This window comes from Pogona vitticeps, chromosome 2 (genome assembly GCF_051106095.1).
Source record: "Pogona vitticeps strain Pit_001003342236 chromosome 2, PviZW2.1, whole genome shotgun sequence".
In the NCBI taxonomy this organism is placed as follows: Eukaryota; Metazoa; Chordata; class Lepidosauria; order Squamata; family Agamidae; genus Pogona; species Pogona vitticeps.
The window spans coordinates 277,098,306-277,117,560 of record NC_135784.1 but is presented as its reverse complement, the minus strand read 5'-3'; the positions used below and the strand labels follow the sequence as shown (position 1 = coordinate 277,117,560).

General features: G+C 39.1%; 1 protein-coding gene across 1 annotated transcript in view; it reads left to right on the top strand.

The window, feature by feature from the left end:
• ANKRD31 (ankyrin repeat domain 31) overlaps nt 1–19,255 on the top strand; it is an 86,319-nt gene that overhangs the window by 52,310 nt on the left and 14,754 nt on the right. The window contains 6 exon segments of the mRNA XM_078384523.1: nt 5,918–6,109; nt 6,651–6,793; nt 7,357–7,516; nt 7,998–8,104; nt 12,286–12,373; nt 18,840–18,936. Coding sequence (XP_078240649.1) covers nt 5,918–6,109; nt 6,651–6,793; nt 7,357–7,516; nt 7,998–8,104; nt 12,286–12,373; nt 18,840–18,936 — 787 coding nt within the window.

Sequence of the window (19,255 nt, the reverse complement as noted above, 5' to 3'; positions counted from 1 at the left end):
TAGAAAGCTGTGGATCAAAAAGTATTTTCCTAGCTGTGTAGTCTGTCACTTTAAGTTATGGGTCTTATTTCTGAGTACACATGAACCGGATAGTACTATAAGCCTTCCAAAACAATGGCTGAAATCCTGTTGCTTAGAACAGTGGATGCTTTTGAACTGCAACTCCCAGAAACCCCAGTCAGGACAGCTGGTGGTGAAGGCTTCTGGGAGTTGCAGTCCAAAACTCCTGAGTAACCCAAGGTTAAGTACCAGTGGCTTAGAATAGTAAGCTGCACTGGAATAGGTCTATTAATGGAACCTATGGAGGAGTTGACTCACCAAAGCCCTGCAGGTTCAGTGAGCCTACTATAGTGCAACATACTATGTTAAGCAATAGAATTTCAGCGGATGTCTCTAGATTTATAGAGTATTTTGCTTATATTTAATAATTTAATTATTTACTGTTTTCTCTTTTTTAGTTGTGTTGATTATATGTAGGGAATAGTAGTTGTTTAAAATGATAAAAACTCCAGGTGCTTGTTGTTTAGAAACATGTTATCTCATCATAGAGCATTGACTGATGTTATGTCAACTCCTAAAGATTTGTTTGCAGAAGAGAACAGCTTTATACTTGTTGTTGTTTAGTTGTTAACTTGGGTCCAACTCTTTGTGACCCCAGGGACCAGAGCATGCCAGGCCCTCCTGTCTTCCACTGCCTCCCGGAATTTGGTCAAATTCATGTTGGTAGCTTCGATGACACTGTCCAATTTGGTCTCTAGTTCCTCTGCCCCTTTGAAATCCAGCTTGTACATCTGGGAGTTCTCAGTCCACATACTGCTGACTCCTTCCTTGGAGGATTTTGAGCATAACCTTGCTAGCGTGTGAAATGAGCGCAATTGTATGGTAGTTGGAACTTTCTTTGGCACTGCCCTTCTTTTGGATTGGGATGTAGACTGATCTTTTCCAATCCTCTGGCCACTGCTGAGTTTTCCATATTGAGTGTAGCACCTTAACAGCAACATCTTTTAAGATTTTAAATTTGACTGGAATGCCATCACCTCTACTGACCTTGTTGTTAGCCATGCTTTCTAAGGCCCACTTGACTTCACTCTCCAGGATGTCTGGCTCCAGGTCGGCAACCACACTATCTGGGTTGTCTGGGACATCCAGATCTTTCTGGTATAATTCCTCTGTGTATTCTTGTCACCTCTCCTTGATGTCTTCTGCTTCTGTAAGGTCCCTACCATTTTTGTCCTTTATCATGTCCATCTTTGCACAAAAGGTTCCTTTCATATCTCCAATTTTCTTGAACAGATCTCTGGTTTTTCCCTTTCTGTTTTCCTCTATTTCTTTGCATTCTTCATTTAAGATCATCTTGTCTCTCCTTGCTATTCTTTGGAAGTCTGCATTCAGTTTTCTGTAAATCTCCCTTGCATTTTGTTTCCCTTCTCTTCTCTGCCATTTGTAAGGCCTCGTTGGACAGCCACTTTGTTTTCTTTGGGATGGTTTTTGTTGCTGGCTCCTGTACAATGTTACGAGCCTCCATCCATAGTTCTTCAGGCACCCTGTACACCATATCTAGTTCTTCACTTCCACTGTGTCTTCATAAGGGATTTGGTTTAGATTATACCTGACTAGCCCAGTGATTTTTCCTACTTTCTTCAGTTTAAGCTTGGGTTTTGCTATAAGAATGATGATCAGAGCCAGAATCAGCTCCAGGTCTTGTTTTTGCTGACTGTATAGAGTTTCACCTTTGCTGCAGAGAACATAATCAATATGATTTTGGTACAGTATTACCCATCTGGTGATATCCATGTGTAGAGTTGCCTCTTGTGTTGTTGGAAAAGAGTGTTTGTGATGACCAGTTTGTTCTCTTGAGAAAACTCTATTAGCCTTTGCCCTGCTTCGTTTTGAACTCCAAGGCCAAACGTATCTGTTGTTCCTTTTATCTCTTGACTCCCTACTTTAGCATTCCAGTCCCCTATAATGAGAATAACATCTTTCATTGGTGTCAGTTCTACTCTACGCCTGGTGTTGTTGAACGCCAGGTCTGTATCTAATAAAACCCAAATGATTTATGATCTTATCTTGGAGGAAGATGCAGACCTGGCCTGCATAACGGAAACATGGATTGGCGGAGAGGGGGGTCCCCCCCCCAGCTCTTATTTGTCCGCCTGATTATGCTGTCCAACACCAGGGTAGACTGGAGGGACGGGGGGGGAGTAGCCATCCTCTATAAGTCCACCTTGGAGGTAGTTAGACGCTCCTCAGTGGTAAAGCCGGGTCTTGAGGCTCTCCACGTGTGGATTGGGGCCAGGGACGGTATTGGGATCTTGCTGGGTTACCATGGTCCTAGCGACCCAGCCATTTCCTTACCGGAGCTGGTGGACTTTGTCTCCGCGGCACTGCTGGGTTCCCCGAGGCTACTAGTCCTGGGGGACTTCAACGTGCATGCGGGGGCAGAAACGTCCGGACCAGCTCTTGAGTTCTTGGAGACCATGGCCTTCTTGAACATGTCCCAGCATGTCAACGGCCCTACACATGTGGGCGGCCACACATTAGACCTGGTCTTTTCCACCAATGGGAGTGAGAGTGGTCCGATGGTGAATGACCTCGAGTCGGTCCCCTTGTCATGGTCAGATCACCACCTAATAAAGTGTACCATCAAGATGGCTCTCCCCCCTCGCAGGGAGCAGGGACCTATTGTTATGGTTCGCCCTCGAAGGCTACTGGATCTGATTGGATTCCAGGATGCCATGAGAGGGGTTACGGCTGACCTGGCTGGCGCTCCTGTCGAGGCTCTGGTCGACGCTTGGTTCACAGCCGCGGCTAGTGCCGTAGACATGATCGCGCCTAAACGCCCTCTCAGCCGCAGAGATCGCCCGGCGCCCTGGTTTAACCAGGATCTCCGGACGTCGAAGCGGGTCAGGAGATGGCTAGAGCACAAATGGAGAAAGGACCCGATGGTTTTTAATCGCATAGCTGTTAAGGTTGCTACTAACCTTTACCAGGCCAAGGTAAAGGCTGCCAGTCGAACATACCTCGCTAACCGGATAAGCGAGGCGTCTAATCAGCAGGCGGAATTATTCTGTATAGTACGTGACCTATCCGGAATTGGCCCGGGTGATAGGCCTCTCCCTAGTTTTACACCGGGCCAATTTGCAGCATTTTTTAAATCTAAAGTGGAGGCCATCCGCCGGGACCTCTCCCCTTTTTTGAATACAGTGAGTCGAGCTGAGATGTCCAGCGCTCCGTCTTGTCCGGTGATTTTTGACTCCTTTCAGCCTGTTTCGCCCGACACTGTGGCCAGGACGCTTGATCGCTGCCGTGCCACCACCTCCTCTTTGGACCCTTGCCCGGCCTGGCTAATCAAGGCAGCCAGGCCTTCAACAACGGAATGGGCTACTGTAATAATTAATGGGTCTTTCCTTGAGGGCAGATTTCCATCTGCCCTCAAGGATACACTCATTAGGCCCATAAGAAAGAAACCTAGTTTGGCGGCGGACGAAATTGGCAATTATAGGCCCGTCGCCAATGTTTCTTTCTTAAGCAAGGTAGTCGAGAGGGTGGTGGCCGATCAGCTTCAGGCGTTCCTGGATGACACAGATGCCCTGGATCCATTCCAATCGGGCTTCAGGCCGCGCCATGGAACAGAGACGGCATTGGTCGCCCTGTGTGATGACCTGTTGAGGGAGGCCGACAGAGGCAAAATGTCTCTGCTGGTCCTCCTCGATATCTCAGCGGCCTTCGATACCATTGACCACGGTATCCTCCTGGGGAGGCTCACCGAGTTGGGAATAGGTGGCCGGGCATTTGCCTGGCTCCGTTCCTTCTTGGAGGACCGTCCCCAGAGAGTATAGCTTGGGGAGAATGTCTCGGCCCCGTGGAGCCTCAATTGTGGGGTTCCACAGGGGTCGATCATCTCCCCAATGCTGTTTAACATCTATATGAGGCCGCTGGGGGGGTCATCAGGGGGTGTGGAGCCCTGTGCCATCAATATGCAGATGACACACAGCTCTACATCTCCTTTTCTCCAACTACAGGAGATGCCGTTCTGTCCCTTCAGCGCTGCCTGGAGACCGTTCGGGAATGGATGCAGGAGAATGGGCTGAGGCTGAACCCGGACAAGACGGAGGTACTGAGGGTGGGCGCTCCCACAGTTGGGGATTTGGGAAACTCCCTCATTTTTGGGGGAGTGACCCTGCCTGCCAGGGATGGGGTTCGCAGCTTGGGGATTCATCTGGACCCGGCGCTCACTATGGAAACCCAGGTGGCGTCCGTGGTCCGCACCGCATTTTTCCATCTTCGGCGGATAGCCCAGCTGCGACCCTACCTTGATGTGGGGGCTCTCAACACTTTGGTACATGCGCTTGTAATCTCAAGATTAGACCACTGCAATGCGCTCTACGTGGGGCTACCTTTGAGGCTGCTGCGGAAACTACAGGTGGTGCAGAATGCTGCGGCCAGATTACTCAGTGGAGTGAGAAGATACCAACATATCTCGCCCACTCTGGCCGCATTGCATTGGCTGCCCATCCAATTCCGCATCGACTTCAAAGTGTTGATGCTTACTTACAAAGCCCTAAACGGTTTAGGACCTCAATATTTGGTGGAACGCCTTCTCCCACCTAGATCTACCCGTGTTACCCGTGCGAGCCAGGAGGTGAGGCTGAGGAGCCTGACACCGAGAGAGGCCCGGAAGGAAAAGACCAGAAATCGGGCCTTCTCGGCGGTGGCTCCTCGCCTCTGGAACAACTTACCTCCTGAGATTCGCGCGGCTCCCTCGCTGGGCATTTTTAAGAAACAATTGAAAACACTGATTTATAGGCAGGCTTTCCCAACAGATAATCCCTGACGATTTTTCTTTTATATTCTTTGATTTCTATTTCTGTCTATTTGTAATGTTTTTAATAATTTTATTGTTGCTCCGATTGTAAGCCGCCTAGAGTGGTCTAGTATGACCAGATAGGCGGGATAGAAATTAAATAAATAAATAAATAAATAAATAAGTCTTCATAGAATTGGTCAATTTCAACCTCTTCAGCATGGGTGGTTGGTGCATAAACTTGGATTACTGTGATGTTGGAAGGTCTGCCTTGGATTTGTATTGAAATCATTCTATCATTTTTGAGATTGTATCCCAGTACAGCTTTTCCCACTCTTTTGTTGACTATGAGGGCTACTCCATTTCTTCTACGGGATTCTTGCCCACAATAGCAGATATGATAATTGTCTGAATTGAATTCGCCCATTCCTGTCCATTTTAGTTCACTGATGCCCAGGATGTCACTGGTTTTTCTTGCCATCTCCCGTTTGACCACATCCAGCTTACCAAGGTTCATAGATATTCCATTCCAGGTTCCTATGCAGTATTTTTCTTTGCAGCATTGGACTTTCCTTTAACTTCCAGGTGTTTCCACAGCTGAGCGTCCTTTCGGCTTTGGCCCAACCAAATCTCTGTAGCTACTTGTACTTTTCTTCCGCTCTTCCTCAGTAGCATGTTGGACGCCTTCCGACCTGAGGGACTCATCTTCCAGTGTCATATCTTTTAGCCTTTTGTTTCTGTCCATGGAGTTTTCTTGGCAAAGATACTGGAGTGGCTTGCCAATTCCTCTTCCAGTTGGATCGCGTTTAGTCAGAACTCTCCACTATGACCTGTCCGTCTTGGGTGTCCTTGCACGGCACAGCCCATAGCTTCTCTGAATTACTCAAGCCCCTTCGCCATGACAAGGCAGAAATCTGTAAAGCTTTATAGTACTGAAGTCCAAATATTGGTTAAAGCTGACATCAATGTATAAATATTTTGCACCAGTATAGCTGAAGCTAGTGGTGTTTCTGAAAAAATGCAGTGGCCAGGTGTGATAAGAATTCAGATTTTGGCATAGCACTCTATCAAAATACTGTCCATGATTGCTAATGAGTGTCTTAAATTTTTTAGCTTCTTCTCATTCTAAGAAAAGAGAGAGAAAATCTTCTTCTAGTCAGCTGCTCTATACTACAACAGCAAAAATAAACAAAACAAATACTAAAGGAGAAACAGCTCTGCATTTGGCTGCTAAAAAAGGAGATTTGGCTTTAATAAAGTCTTTAATAGCATCTGGAGCATGTGTGAATCAAAAAGATTATGCAGGTGTGGTATTTTTAATTTACCATTTCACAGTTCTCAGTTGTGGTATGTCCCAGAAATGGCCCGACATTTTTCTTCTAATAGTTTTTTTTCTCTCACTGCCACCTATTTAACTGAACAATGTTCAGAATACAGATTGATTTTATGCTCTGTATAGTAATATGAGTGTGGATAGATATGTGTAGTGGATGATTAACTGCACAAAACATTTATAGAAGGTGCCCATGATTAAATGAAAACCAGGGATTACTAGGTGCTTAGGTTCATGATGTGCATAGTGTGACTTTCTTCCTATAAACAAATCACAGTCTGCTTTCAGAAACCACCACCCCACCCCCAATTTCAGAAAAGGTTTGACATGTGGCATTCTGTTTGAGAAACTTCAAAGAGAATTCAAAGCCATCCTGAACATTTCTTTAAATTCAGACCAGTGTATTATGATTTGACTTTAAATAAGTATGCTGCTTTGAGTTTTAATAGTATATTTTTGTCCACATTTATCTGTATATGTGAAGCTGCTTGTGTTTAACTTTGCTTTTGCCAGGCTGGACAGCAATTCATGAAGCTTCCAGTAGAGGATTTACTGAGATTATAGCAGAGCTGCTGAAAGCTGGTGCTGATGTGAATAGTAAAAGCCTTGATGGTGTTTTGCCAATTCACGATGCTGTTTCAGGCAATCATTTTGAGGTAATCCATTGCCAACCAGACTCCTTCTTACTCAGATTTGCTTACCAGCTTCAAACTCTGGTTTCAAATCCTTTTAACAAATAAGCTATTTTGATTAGTGGAGGAATTAGAATCGATCTTCTCAAGGTAACAGACATTATCTGTTCTTGATACCAAACCTAAAAGGCATCTTGTTTGATAGGCTATTAATATTTGAGAGCTGGGACAGATTACCTGACCGTTTAAGGCCTTGCAAGGTGTCATGATCAAACTCCAACTTCATTTTTGCTTGTGAGTTGTTTTACCTTCTTAACACCTTCTCTCATTCTAGTTTAATCTGCTAGCAGAAATCTTTTCCCATTTTCCTCAATAGTTTTTGTAGATATCCTACTGGTTTTAATTTTAAGCATTTTAAAGTTTTTAATATTAATGCTGAAATATGTATAATGTGAGTATATAGGTATCCTAACATTTTTCCAGTGCTACAGTACTTGTAAAGTACATAACACCATGAGATCATAATAATAATGTACTATATAACTAAGCATTTTTACAGCCAACTAAGTTGTAAAAATGTGTTGCAGGCAGTACATCTTCTGTTGTTCCATGGTGCAAACCCTAATGAGACAGACAACTGTGGGGGAAATGCATTGGATGAAGCCATCTGCGACAAAATGAAAGATCTTCTTAAATCTTATGGAGCTACTGAAACAAAAGAGATCCCTAAGATGAATAATGTTGTCGGTATGTGTCTCCCTTCGTGTTGCTAGGTATTTATTCTAAAATAATATTATAGTAACTTCATTTTCTTAAATTTTTTGTTTCCCAGAGTACCAGACTTATTGCAGTTAGGTCTGTTTTAAAATCCCATTGATTTCAACGTGTGGGTTGGTTTTCAAAATGTTGTATTAAATGCCAAGGCCAACCAGCAAATGCACACATGGACATTTAATTAGAACCAATAACATGTGCATTTTATGGAGATAAAGATGCGCAATATTTGTTTGAAGAAGCTAAAATAGTCAGAGGATTTTGACACCCTTTCCCTCATTGTGATTTGTTTTTTAATGCATATATACAGTACATCGGCCAATGACACTGGCTAATTTATAAGACTAATGAAATGAAATGGATGGGACAGATAGATGTCTATATAAAGAATTTTATACCTTGTAGGCTACATATAGAATTTAATATTTTGAATTTATGATGGTTCTTTATTTAGGAGAAAAAAATGTACGTCCTTCTAGGCCTAGAAAAACCCGTACTTGTTATAATTGCCATGATAATCTGGTTTTGCATTCCAAACCGGCTGGACGAAAATGTGTCACAGTAAGTATAGATACTTGAACAATTTTATTTATGATGCATTAGTGTTATATGTTGCCTGGATGATAATGATACTGAATCATGAGCCAGATGTGAAGGGTATGTTTTATGTTAGATTTGCCACTTTTCAGTCACATGTAGCTCACAAAGTTAAATACAAAATTCAAGCAATATAATAAAATTAGAAAATGGAAAAGCTATGCTGACTGGCTCATTCTGGAAGTTGTAGTAAAAAAGGGGGAACTAATCCATGTTTTGAAGAAAATGAAACTTTTAAAAAATGCAAGATACCAGTTTCTCCAAAACGTATTTAATACAATGACAAGAACACCCCTGTGACAGAAGAGGGCAACAAGAATGATCAGGGGACTGGAAACCAAGCCTTATGAGGAAAGATTGACAAAACTGGGCATGTTTATCTTTGAGAAAAGATGACTGAGGGGAGGTATGATAACATTTTTCAAATACTTGAAAGGTAGTCATACAGAGGCGGGGCAAGGATCTGTTCTTGATCATCCCAGAGTACAAGACATGTCATAATGGGCTTAAGTTACCAGAAGCCAGGTTTAGGCTGAATATAGAAAAAACTCTTACCTCAGAAGGTGGTGCTTCAGCACTGGAGGTATTCAAGAGAAAATTGGACAACCATCTGTCAGATCTGCTTTGATTTGGATTCCTGCAATTAGCAGGTATTGAACTTGATGGCCTTGTGAGTTTCTTCCAAGATAATTATTCTGCGATTCTATGACTTGAATACATATCCGCTCTGTTTGAAAGCAAAAGCCAGTTCTGCTCCAAAATGCTGAAAGAGAGCAGGAGTGAATTCCCCTGAGTGTCATTGCCCCTTAAGTACTCACTCCCACTCTCTTTTTTGCATTTTAGTGCAGGGCCTGTGGATAGTGGTTTGATGGGAAGCAGGCCTTCCCTACAGGGGTAGGGGAACCATCAAAATGGTCCACCCTTTTGAGACTTTAGGATTTCTGAATGCTCTGGGAGAGTTTCCAGCTGACAGGTGATTGCCCTTGGTTTCACTGTGGAATGATGAGATGGAAAGATCAGTCAATACAATCACTCCGAAGTGCCCACTCTGGTGTAATGGAGCCCATCTTTCCCCCTCTGTTTACAGAAGATCTACATATAGGCAAGGAAATAAGTCAGACTACAGTTAGAGTGTAGGTGGTGCAGGTCACATAATGAGTTGATTGGAAACTAGTGAAGACTTCTCAATGTGCCTACTATGCTGGTAAAAGGTTGAAAGAGTTTTACATTGCTAATGTTATTTCATCCCTCACCTGCTGCACAGCAAGATTGTTCCGAGTGGTTAAGAGCTTTCTGGGTTTGGATTTAAAATGGGTAGGAGTGGATCCTCAGTCACCTCCTGTGAGAAGCCCTTTGAGGAGAAAGTCACTCATATTTTCTTGGAACTGGATGTTACAAAATTTAAGGTGTCTAGGGAAGTGTCCAGTGTACTGTCCAGTCAGGTTTTCTGGGATCAGTTTCCATCAATGCTTGAATTGGTTCATCCCACCACATGTATTCTTGATCCTTACCCATCATGGTTGATAAGATCTAGCAGGAGTGGATTGACTAGATGGGTTTGTTGTTGCTGTGGGCTGTCAAGCTGGAACTAACTTATAGCAACCCTCACAAGGCGTTCAAGGTAAGTGAGATACTTAAGGAGTGGTTTTATCAGTTCCACAGCCCCAGTGAGTTTCCATGGCTGAGCAGGGATTCGAACTCTGCTCTCCAGAGTCCTAGTCTGCCACTGTATCCAGTACACCACACTGGGTCTAGGACATGGTAAACAACCGGTTATGGCAAGGAATGGTGCCTTCTGCAATGAAAGAGATGGTGGTGCACCTTCTCCTGAAGAGGACCTCTCTGAACTCAAAGGTATAATGACAGCTACCACCCCATTGAAAATATGTTCTTTTTGGACAAAGTGGTTGAGCACGTGGTGGCTGGACAGCTTCAGACAAACTTGGAGGAAACTGATTATCTGCACCCATTTCAGCCCAGGTTTCAGTTGATTCTCCTGGTATTCTTGGTAGCTTCTTATACCATTGATCATGGTATCCTCTTGGACAGGCTCCATGGAATGGAAGTGGAAGGTATTGTACTACAGGGGTTCCATTCCTATCTTCGGTACTGGTTCAGATTGGGGGACTTCTGCTCAGCTCTGTAGAGATTCAGCTGTGGGGTACCACAGGGTTCTGTTCTATCTCTTGTGCTGTTTAATATCTATATAAAGTTACTTGGAGAGCTCATCAGGTGTTTGAGAGTTTGGTGCCATCAATATGCTGATGACATTTAGCTCTACTTCTCCTTATAATTGGGGCTGGCTGTGGCTGTGCAGGTCATGTCCAGTGTCTGGAGGGTGTAGTGGGCTGGATGAGAGCCAATAAACTGAAGCTGAATCCCAATAAGACAGAGGCTCTGTGGTTTGGTGGTTACCAGGTCTTGGAGTTGTGCAGGAGACCTGCTCTGGATGGAGTTGTATTCTCCCTGAAGGAGCATGTATGTAGTTTGGGGGCGTGTACTCCTAGATTCACCTTTGTCATTGAAAGCTCATGTGAGCAAACCGGCTTGAAGTGCCATCTTAAACTGGTCCACTGGTTACGGCCATTCTTGGACAAGTATAACCTGTCCACAGTAGTCCATGCCCAACTAAGTTCCTGGTTAGACTACAAAAATGCACTCTACGTGGGGCTACGCTTGAAGATGACATGTCTGCTGTAGCAAGTGCAGCATGCAGCAGTTAGTCTGCTAATGGGAACATTCTTCAGAACACAGGACAACAGTTCTGAAGGATTTGCACTAGCTGCCAATATGCTTCCAGGCCGAGTTCAGGGCGTTGACAATGACTTATAAAGCCCTAAGTGGCTTGGGACCTGGATATTTGAAGGAATTTCTCTCCCTATATAAAATTGCCCAGTCACTAAGATATCTGCTGAGGAGACCCTACTTTATGCCTCACCATTGAGAACAGTTTGTTATGTGGAGCCCTGGTGGGAGGTCTTTTTCTGCCACAGCACGCCAACTGTGGAATGTCCTCGCCTTGGAGGCTCATTTGGCACTGACATCATTTTGATGCCTAGCCAAGACACATTTATTAGAGCCTTTGGAGGCTTGAGCGTTGTGACCTGCATGGGTTTTAACACTGTGTTTTAAAATCTTTTTAATGTTTGAGTGCTTTAACTTTGTGTTGTCCGATTTTAAATTGTTTTAAATATCTTATATTTTAAAATTGTTTTGTACAGTTTTATAAACCATCCTGAGATCCTGTGATGTAGGGCAGGCTATAAATGTTTAAATAAATAAGTAGCTCCCCTAAGGTGGCCACCCTCTAGATACGCAGCAGAACTTTATAAAGCTTTCAGGTAAGGGGACAGAACAGAGTTGAGGGAACTTCTCACTCTCACCCTGTTGGTTCCTAGAGCAGGCTTTTCTGACTAATACTGCTCCCCAAGCACTAGCTCCTTACAAGGGTCGCAGGCAGGTGGAAACTGTTCTTCTGCATTTAGGAGACATCTTTTCACTTATGCAGAGACTATTTGATAGCTTTTGCTAGAGAAGCACTGGGGGATCTGTGGTGCTCCACATGTTATCAGACACCTAGTTACCATCAACTCTAGTTAGGAAGGCTAACAGCCAAAAATGACGGGAATTATAATTTTTCAACATTAGGAAGGTCTTGGGTTTCCCAAGCCTGTGCTATACCATCATACGAAATAAAATCTGATGTGAAGGGGCAAAGAACATGTTCAGAGAAATCTATTGCTGCAGGAAAAACATTACAAGAGCAGGAAAAGTACAGTTCTCTGAACGGGTGTTTTGGCCATCAATTAAAGGTATTTTGCTTGTGTTTGTACTCTGTGTATGAGAACTACAATATTTCTATGGACTATAATAGGGCAAGAACTCTTCCTCTGGTGCTATACATAAACATGTCCTCCCCCCCTTTTATTTATTGTTCTTTGGATCAGATTCTGTGCATTTAGATTTTTTAAAAAAATTATTTTTCTCTGTATGCCTGGCTTTCTTTCCAAACTGTGTACTCATTTGACCTGCAGAAATAAATGTTCTGTTCTGGTTTGGGTAAAATTCCATATGGATTATTCTATTTGACTTCAGTTCCAGCCAGTCTGCCTTTAACAATATTAACAGCAATTTGTATCTGATAGCATGAATCCATCAGTGAAGTACTGCAGGATATAGAAGAAAAGCAGGACAGACTTTCATTCTTTGAATTAAGAAGCCAGAGTGATGCAGGTAGTGATTTAATTGCAGTTAAACTATGAAAGACTTTCCTTTTTTTTTAAATAATTTTTATTTTATACAAAAAATACACAAAAGAACACATACATAACAAAAATACAAAAAAATACAAGTAATAGTGCTTATTATAAACTAAATTCTAATGTGCACCCCATACCCACGGGACTCTATTTACTATAATAATTTTTTTCTTACAGATTACCTCTCCAAAATTGTATTGAGTATTCTTTAGAGGCTTTCCCCCTTCCTTTCACTAACACAAATTCCACAAATTTACCCCAAATATCATAGAAATTGTTACATCTTATTTCCCCTCTTTTTATTTTAAGTTCCATAGTCAATTTATCATTTAATGCAATGTCCCATACTTCACAATACCAGTCTTCAATTTTAATATCCTTCTTGTCTTTCCAAAATCTAGCTATTAATATTCTAGCACCTGTCATAAAATTAGTGATTAATTCTTTCGAGTGATGGTCCAGATCTGTATTATCAAAAATTGACAATAAAGCAATTTTGGCATTAAAATCAATATCTTTACCAAATATATCACACATTTCCTTAAAAATCAATTCCCAAAATTTCTTAACCACTTTACATTCCCACCACATATGAAAATACGTACCAATTTCCTCATCACATTTCCAACATGCTTTGGAGTATGTTGGATTTATTATATTCAATTTTACAGGAGTCAAATACCACCTTAGACAGATTTTATTCCTTTCAAAATTGTATCTTGCATATCTTCATGTGATGACAGAAATTGTTCGTACTTAGTAAGTTCTCTACATTTACCATTAGTTTTCAACCAATCCTTTGTCCAGGTGTCTAACTGAATAAGATTATACCATGATAGTTTATTAGATTGCAGTTTAGACATAATCAACTCCTTCGATCTCATGTTACCCATCCAGTCCTTCAATCTTGCAACCCTTTTATTCTTAAATAATTCTACTAAATCCTTTAAATTTATAGGAAAGTTTTCTGTCTCAGTCACTAGTTTTAATGGTGAAGTTAAGGGACAAAACTTCTCTTTATATTTATTCCAAATATTTAACAGGTTTCTTAAAAAGGGGTTTTTAATCTGATTTATTGAACTTCTCTTTAGTATATTAAACAAGTATCCTTCAGCATTTCCATTTATTTCTGAAGATTCCATCTCCCACCAAATTAATTTTTCTTTATTGAATATAATATCTCCAATAACTCTTAATTGATTTGCTATATAATAATTTTTAACATTGGGCATACCTAAACCTCCTTTTTTTTGAGCCTTATACCAATATCTTTTATTTATTCTAGATTTTTTGCCTTGATTACAAAATCCATTAATTAATCCCTGCCAATATTTAAAATCCTCTTCTTCTAATCGTATTGGGAGCATCCTAAATAAAAAAGTGATCTTCGGTAATATTTTCATCTTAATTAAAGCGATTCTCCCAAACCATGATAGTTTCAATTTGGCGTACTCTTGCAATTTATCTTTAATTTCATTTTTTAATTTATTAAAATTTTTCTCTTTTAATTTTTGAGTTGTTCTAATTATGTTTATACCTAAATATTTGATAAGATTACACATTTTAACGCTATATTTATTCACAAACATGTTTTGCTCCTGTATATTATAGTTAAACATCATCATTTGTGATTTTTGCCAATTAATCCTTAAACCTGTTATTTCCCCAAATTTTTCTAAATGGTTTTTAATGTTTTCCATACTCTCTAATGGATTTTTAATAGTCAGTAAGGAATCATCAGCAAACAAATTAATTTTAATCATTTCATTTTTACCTGTTCCTTTAATTAATTTATCATTTCTTATTGCGTTAGCTAATAATTCTATAATCATGCAAAACAATATTGGTGAAAGTGGGCAGCCTTGTCTAGTACCTCGGCCTAAAAAGATCTTTTCCGTTATACCATCGTTAACTATTATTTCTGAAGTATTATCTAAGTATAATTGATCTATAACACCTCTAAACTTTTTACCAAATCCCCAACCTCTTATAAGAAGTTTTAGTGTTGACCATTCAACACAATCAAAGGCTTTAAATATATCCAATGATAAAATCATTGCTTTTATTTTTTCTTTTTCTATTTCATGTATAATATTTAATACTCGTCTAGTTAAATTGTCCATTTGTCTACCCTTAATGAAACCACATTGGTCTTCTTTAATATAATTTGCTATAAATCTATTTAATCTATTTGCCAATATAGCGGTAAAAATCTTAGCATCTTGGTTTATTAAAGATATAGGTCTATAGGATCCTGGATCTGTTTGATCCTTATTGGGTTTTAGAATGAGAATCGTTAATGAATGTTTCCATGAAGCTGGTATTGTCTCTCCTTCCATTATCTTATTATAAATCATTTTTAGCTTAGGTATCAAAATGGTGCTAAAGTGTTTATAATATTCTGGACCCAATCCGTCAGGACCTGGTGTTTTACCATTTTTTAATTTATTTATGACTTCAGCAATCTCTTGTTCATTGATCTCTTCTTCTAATATTCTTTTATCATTTTCCGATAATTTAGTTTTTAAATTATCGTTTATATATTTTTCTATACATTCTTTCTTTATGTTATTTCCTTTGTATAGTTTCTGAAAAAATTCATGAAAAATCTTCAATTTTTCTTTCATTATATTACAATTTTTACCTGTTTGATCTTTAATTATCCCTATTGAATTTTTTGCTCTTTTATTTTTACACATTTTAGCTAACAATTTTGAGTTTTTGTTATTAAATTCAAAAAAATGTCTCTTTAAATACATCAGATCTCTTTGAACTTTCTCTATTTCTATATTATCTAATTCCTTTCTCTTAGCCTGAATTTCTATTAATATTCTTCTATCTCTTTCTGTAAAAAATCTATTTTCTAAGTTTTTCAAATCTTCTTCTAGTTTTTTCACATGTCCCTCCTTAATTTTTTTTAATTTACACGATTCCCTTATCGTTATTCCTCTTGTGATTGCTTTCATTGTGTCCCACAACAGGCCTGGGTTAGCACCTCCTGTTTCATTTATTGTCCATAATTCTAGCCATTCCTTCTTTATCTTTTCTATTATTTCTGGATGCTGCAGAATATTATTATCAATTCTCCATCTTTTGGAGTCTTTATAATCTTTCTTTATTTCAATCTCTATTGACATCAATGCATGATCTGTTATTTTAATAGGGTTTATTTCAGTATCAACAATCTTAGAAATTAAATCCTGAGATGTAAATATATAATCTATTCTAGAGTAAGTATTGTGCACAACTGAAAAATAAGTATATCTTTTTTCATCACCTTTCATTTCTCTCCAAATATCCTTCAAATGGTTATTTTTTATCTTTTTACTTAATATTGTGTTTCTATGATAAATATCATTCCGACTGTATGCAGTTTTGTCTTTTATCTTATCCATAACCATATTGAAATCTCCTGCCATAATAACATAACCTTTCTTTACCTTTTCCATTTCTTTAAAAACCAAATCATAAAATTCACCTTGTTTATTATTAGGTGTGTACATATTTACCAAAGTATATTCTTCCAACCCCATTTTACCTTGCATTATTATAAATCTACCATTACAATCTTTTACTACCTTTTCTACTTTAAATTCGCAGTTTTTGAAAATTATAATTGCTACACCCCTAGATTTAGAAGTTCCAAAGTTTTTTTCATAAATGTCGATATTGTTCATCTTTAACTCATTGACTCCTTTTTCTGATTGATGAGTCTCTTGTAGAAAGACAATATCCAGCTTGTTTTTCCTCAACAATGCTTCTATTCTTCTTCTTTTCACTGTTGATCCGAGGCCTTTAACGTTTAAAGTTGCAAGTCTTATTTTTCTACCCATATGTGTTCAAAAGTTTTCTTTCCAATAGGTCCCGTGTGTAACCTTACCTCCCACCAACCTACCAAACATAAACTAAAACATAAAACAGACAAAACAACACCCCATAATTGATCTTCACCAATTTTGTGAACATATACATTTGTATCCTCTCCACCATGGTCCCATGCCATGACCACTGGCATGAGCAAAAGGTGGGGGGGAGACGCCACCATCGTCCGGCGGAACCATGACCGGAGCCTTGCCTCTGATCTTTTCATTTAACTTTTGCATTTCTACTTAATGTTTAATACTACAATAGTAACAAAATAAGAATAAGAATAAGAATACCCTTCTCCTTCCCCCCTTCCCCTTACTGGAATCCTTTAAAGAGTTTATATTTAGTTTTTAGTAATTTTAATTTTGTTACCCCTTTTACTATCTAAATTTAGTGTGTTTAGTATGATTAGAACAAGAGTAAAATAAATGGTATTATTCTATAAAGCTAATTTAAAAAAAAAACAACAAAAAAGAACCTCAAAAATTAGAAGAGGGGAAAGAGGGGAGGAGAGAAACATATATATGTATATATATATATGTACACACATACATATATATAAGAAAGATTTTGTTAGGAGAAAGATAAAGGAAAAAAAATAAAAGATATATAGAATAAAATAAAATAATAAAAAAATATAAGAAAAAACTGGTCCATCTTCTTCCTTCTGGTTCAGCCTTCTAGTTCTTTGCTTGTGGTTGGAATTAACTCCTGACTTTCTCCTTCATAAATGTTCCAATCTTTCAGCAGTTGTAAACCTTGCTCGCAGGAGTGGATTTTAAACAAAATCTTGTCTTTCCAGATTTTCAAAAAAATTGGGTAGCCCCATTGATATCTGATGTTATTTTTCCTCAGAATTGCTGTAACTGGCTGCATAGATCCTCGCCATTTCACAGTCTCTTTACAAAAATCCTGGAAAATCTGAATTTTTCTGTCCCTATAAACCAGCTGGTCTTGTTTTTGTTTGATTGCTTTTAAAAATTGATCTTTCTTTGTATGATTCAAAAACTTCACAACCACTGGTCTAATACCGAGACTACTTGGATTTCCCAGGAAATATGCCTTTTCTATATCTGTTTCAATCAGATGCTGCGTGCCCATTATAGAGTTTATCCAAGCCATTATCTCCTTTCTGAGATCTCGGCCCTGTTGCACTTGGAAGTTCATTATTTTAATATTAGACCTTCTGAGGTTATCATCCATAAAAATGAGCTTTTTATTGGTTTCAGAAATTTGCTGAGCCATGGACACAATTTCTTCTTTATTTCCTTGAACTGTATCACCAAGGTCCCTAATTTTGCTCTTCATGTCCTTTAACTCCTGTGACACCCCTGAAATTTGGTCTTGAAGCTTAGTAATGCTTCTTTCGATGGACTTAGATCTTTGCTCTGTTTTGTCAAAGCCTTCAGACATTTTACAAGACAGATCTTTTATAAGCCTTGTAACCTCGTCCATCCTATCGTCTTCAGTTGGTTGTGTCGTCAATCTTTCCAAACTGCGATCTGAGGGGGTTTTGGCAGTTTTATCCCTCCTCCTTGACATAGAGAGTTCTAATTAAAAATAATTATTGTTGTTTCAGGCTTTTCGTTAGGAGCAGGGCAGCTGGAAAACGCCAGTAGCTAATCGGCCATGAAAGTGAAAGTAGTTCATAACTTTAAAAAAACATAGTCCTTAAGGCTTTTAATCAGCGATATGCCTTCCTTATCCTTCTCTCCAAGGATTTATGATAAAAAAAACATTCTTCTAAAGAAAGAAATGCATTTTAATAGCTTTTTACCTTGCTAGGCGATACGGAGGGTTCGCTCCTAGCTGGTCATCCCCCCGAGCGGAAGTGACGTCTCTATATGAAAGACTTTCCATGTATTGATATTTTGACACATTTTTTCTGTTTCCAAGTGATGAGTCTTCAGATGTTCTAGCACTTTCTCAGAATTCAGTTTACTTAGCAAGAGAGGCTTATGGCATTTCTATGATGCAAGATTTATTTCCCAAAATGTACAGGTTGTGCCTACGGTTAAGGTTCCCAACACTCCATAGTGCCATAGTATTTACTAGAGAGCAAAACTCTGCCTCCATTACTGCTATGCATGCATTGGTTTATAAGTGTTAATATGATGTTCTTTGATTTTGTCTATACAATCCAAAATAATACCCATGCTAGTATCTCAATATCAGCTTTTCAAGTTATACAGAAATTAATTTGTACACAAAGCGTGGGGGGAAGGAACTTTGCCCTTTTTGAAAGGTTACATATTGTCTTTGAAGTGTTTTAGAGTGACAGAGCAACTGTTGAATATGTAACTAACATTTCAACCTGGTGCATGTTTATTCAGAAGTAAGCCCCACAGCATTCAATGTGATTTCTCCCTTGTGAGTTTGTTTAAAATTGCAGCTGAAAGCCTGCACTTACCAATTGGTGGAATGGCTTTCACTATAAAAAGGTTCCAATGTACAACACTGATTTTTTTTCTGCTACATTGTTTTAATATTGCACTGTTTTTATTGCATCCATTGCCAGTGATCAAATATCAATTTAGATTAATGACCTTAAAACTTTGAACTATGTCAAACAGATCTGTATATCCAAAAACTGTCTCAGATCCAGAATATTTTGAACGATGTACTTGCCAAACAGAAATCAGAAAGGGATGAGCTTGCTAAGAAATACAGGTAGGCAGAATTAAAGATGTGTTTATTATGTGGCTTAGTTTTTTAAAAGTAAAATGTAATTGAACATATTTCTAGCTTGAAAGCAACTTGTAGTGGGCAATCAAAATGCTTAGGTCTCTCTCTCCTCAATTTGTTCATCTAATCCATCCTTTACTCATTATTCATAGAGATAGTAGCATGGTTATAGTGCTGTAGAAGTATCTGGATCCTAGGATTTAGCCATTATAATAATGTTTTTCTTTTATAAATTAAAAAACAAATTGAATTAAATTTGAAAAGAAAGCACCCTGCCTTCTGTTTGCTTCTTTCCTTTACCTTA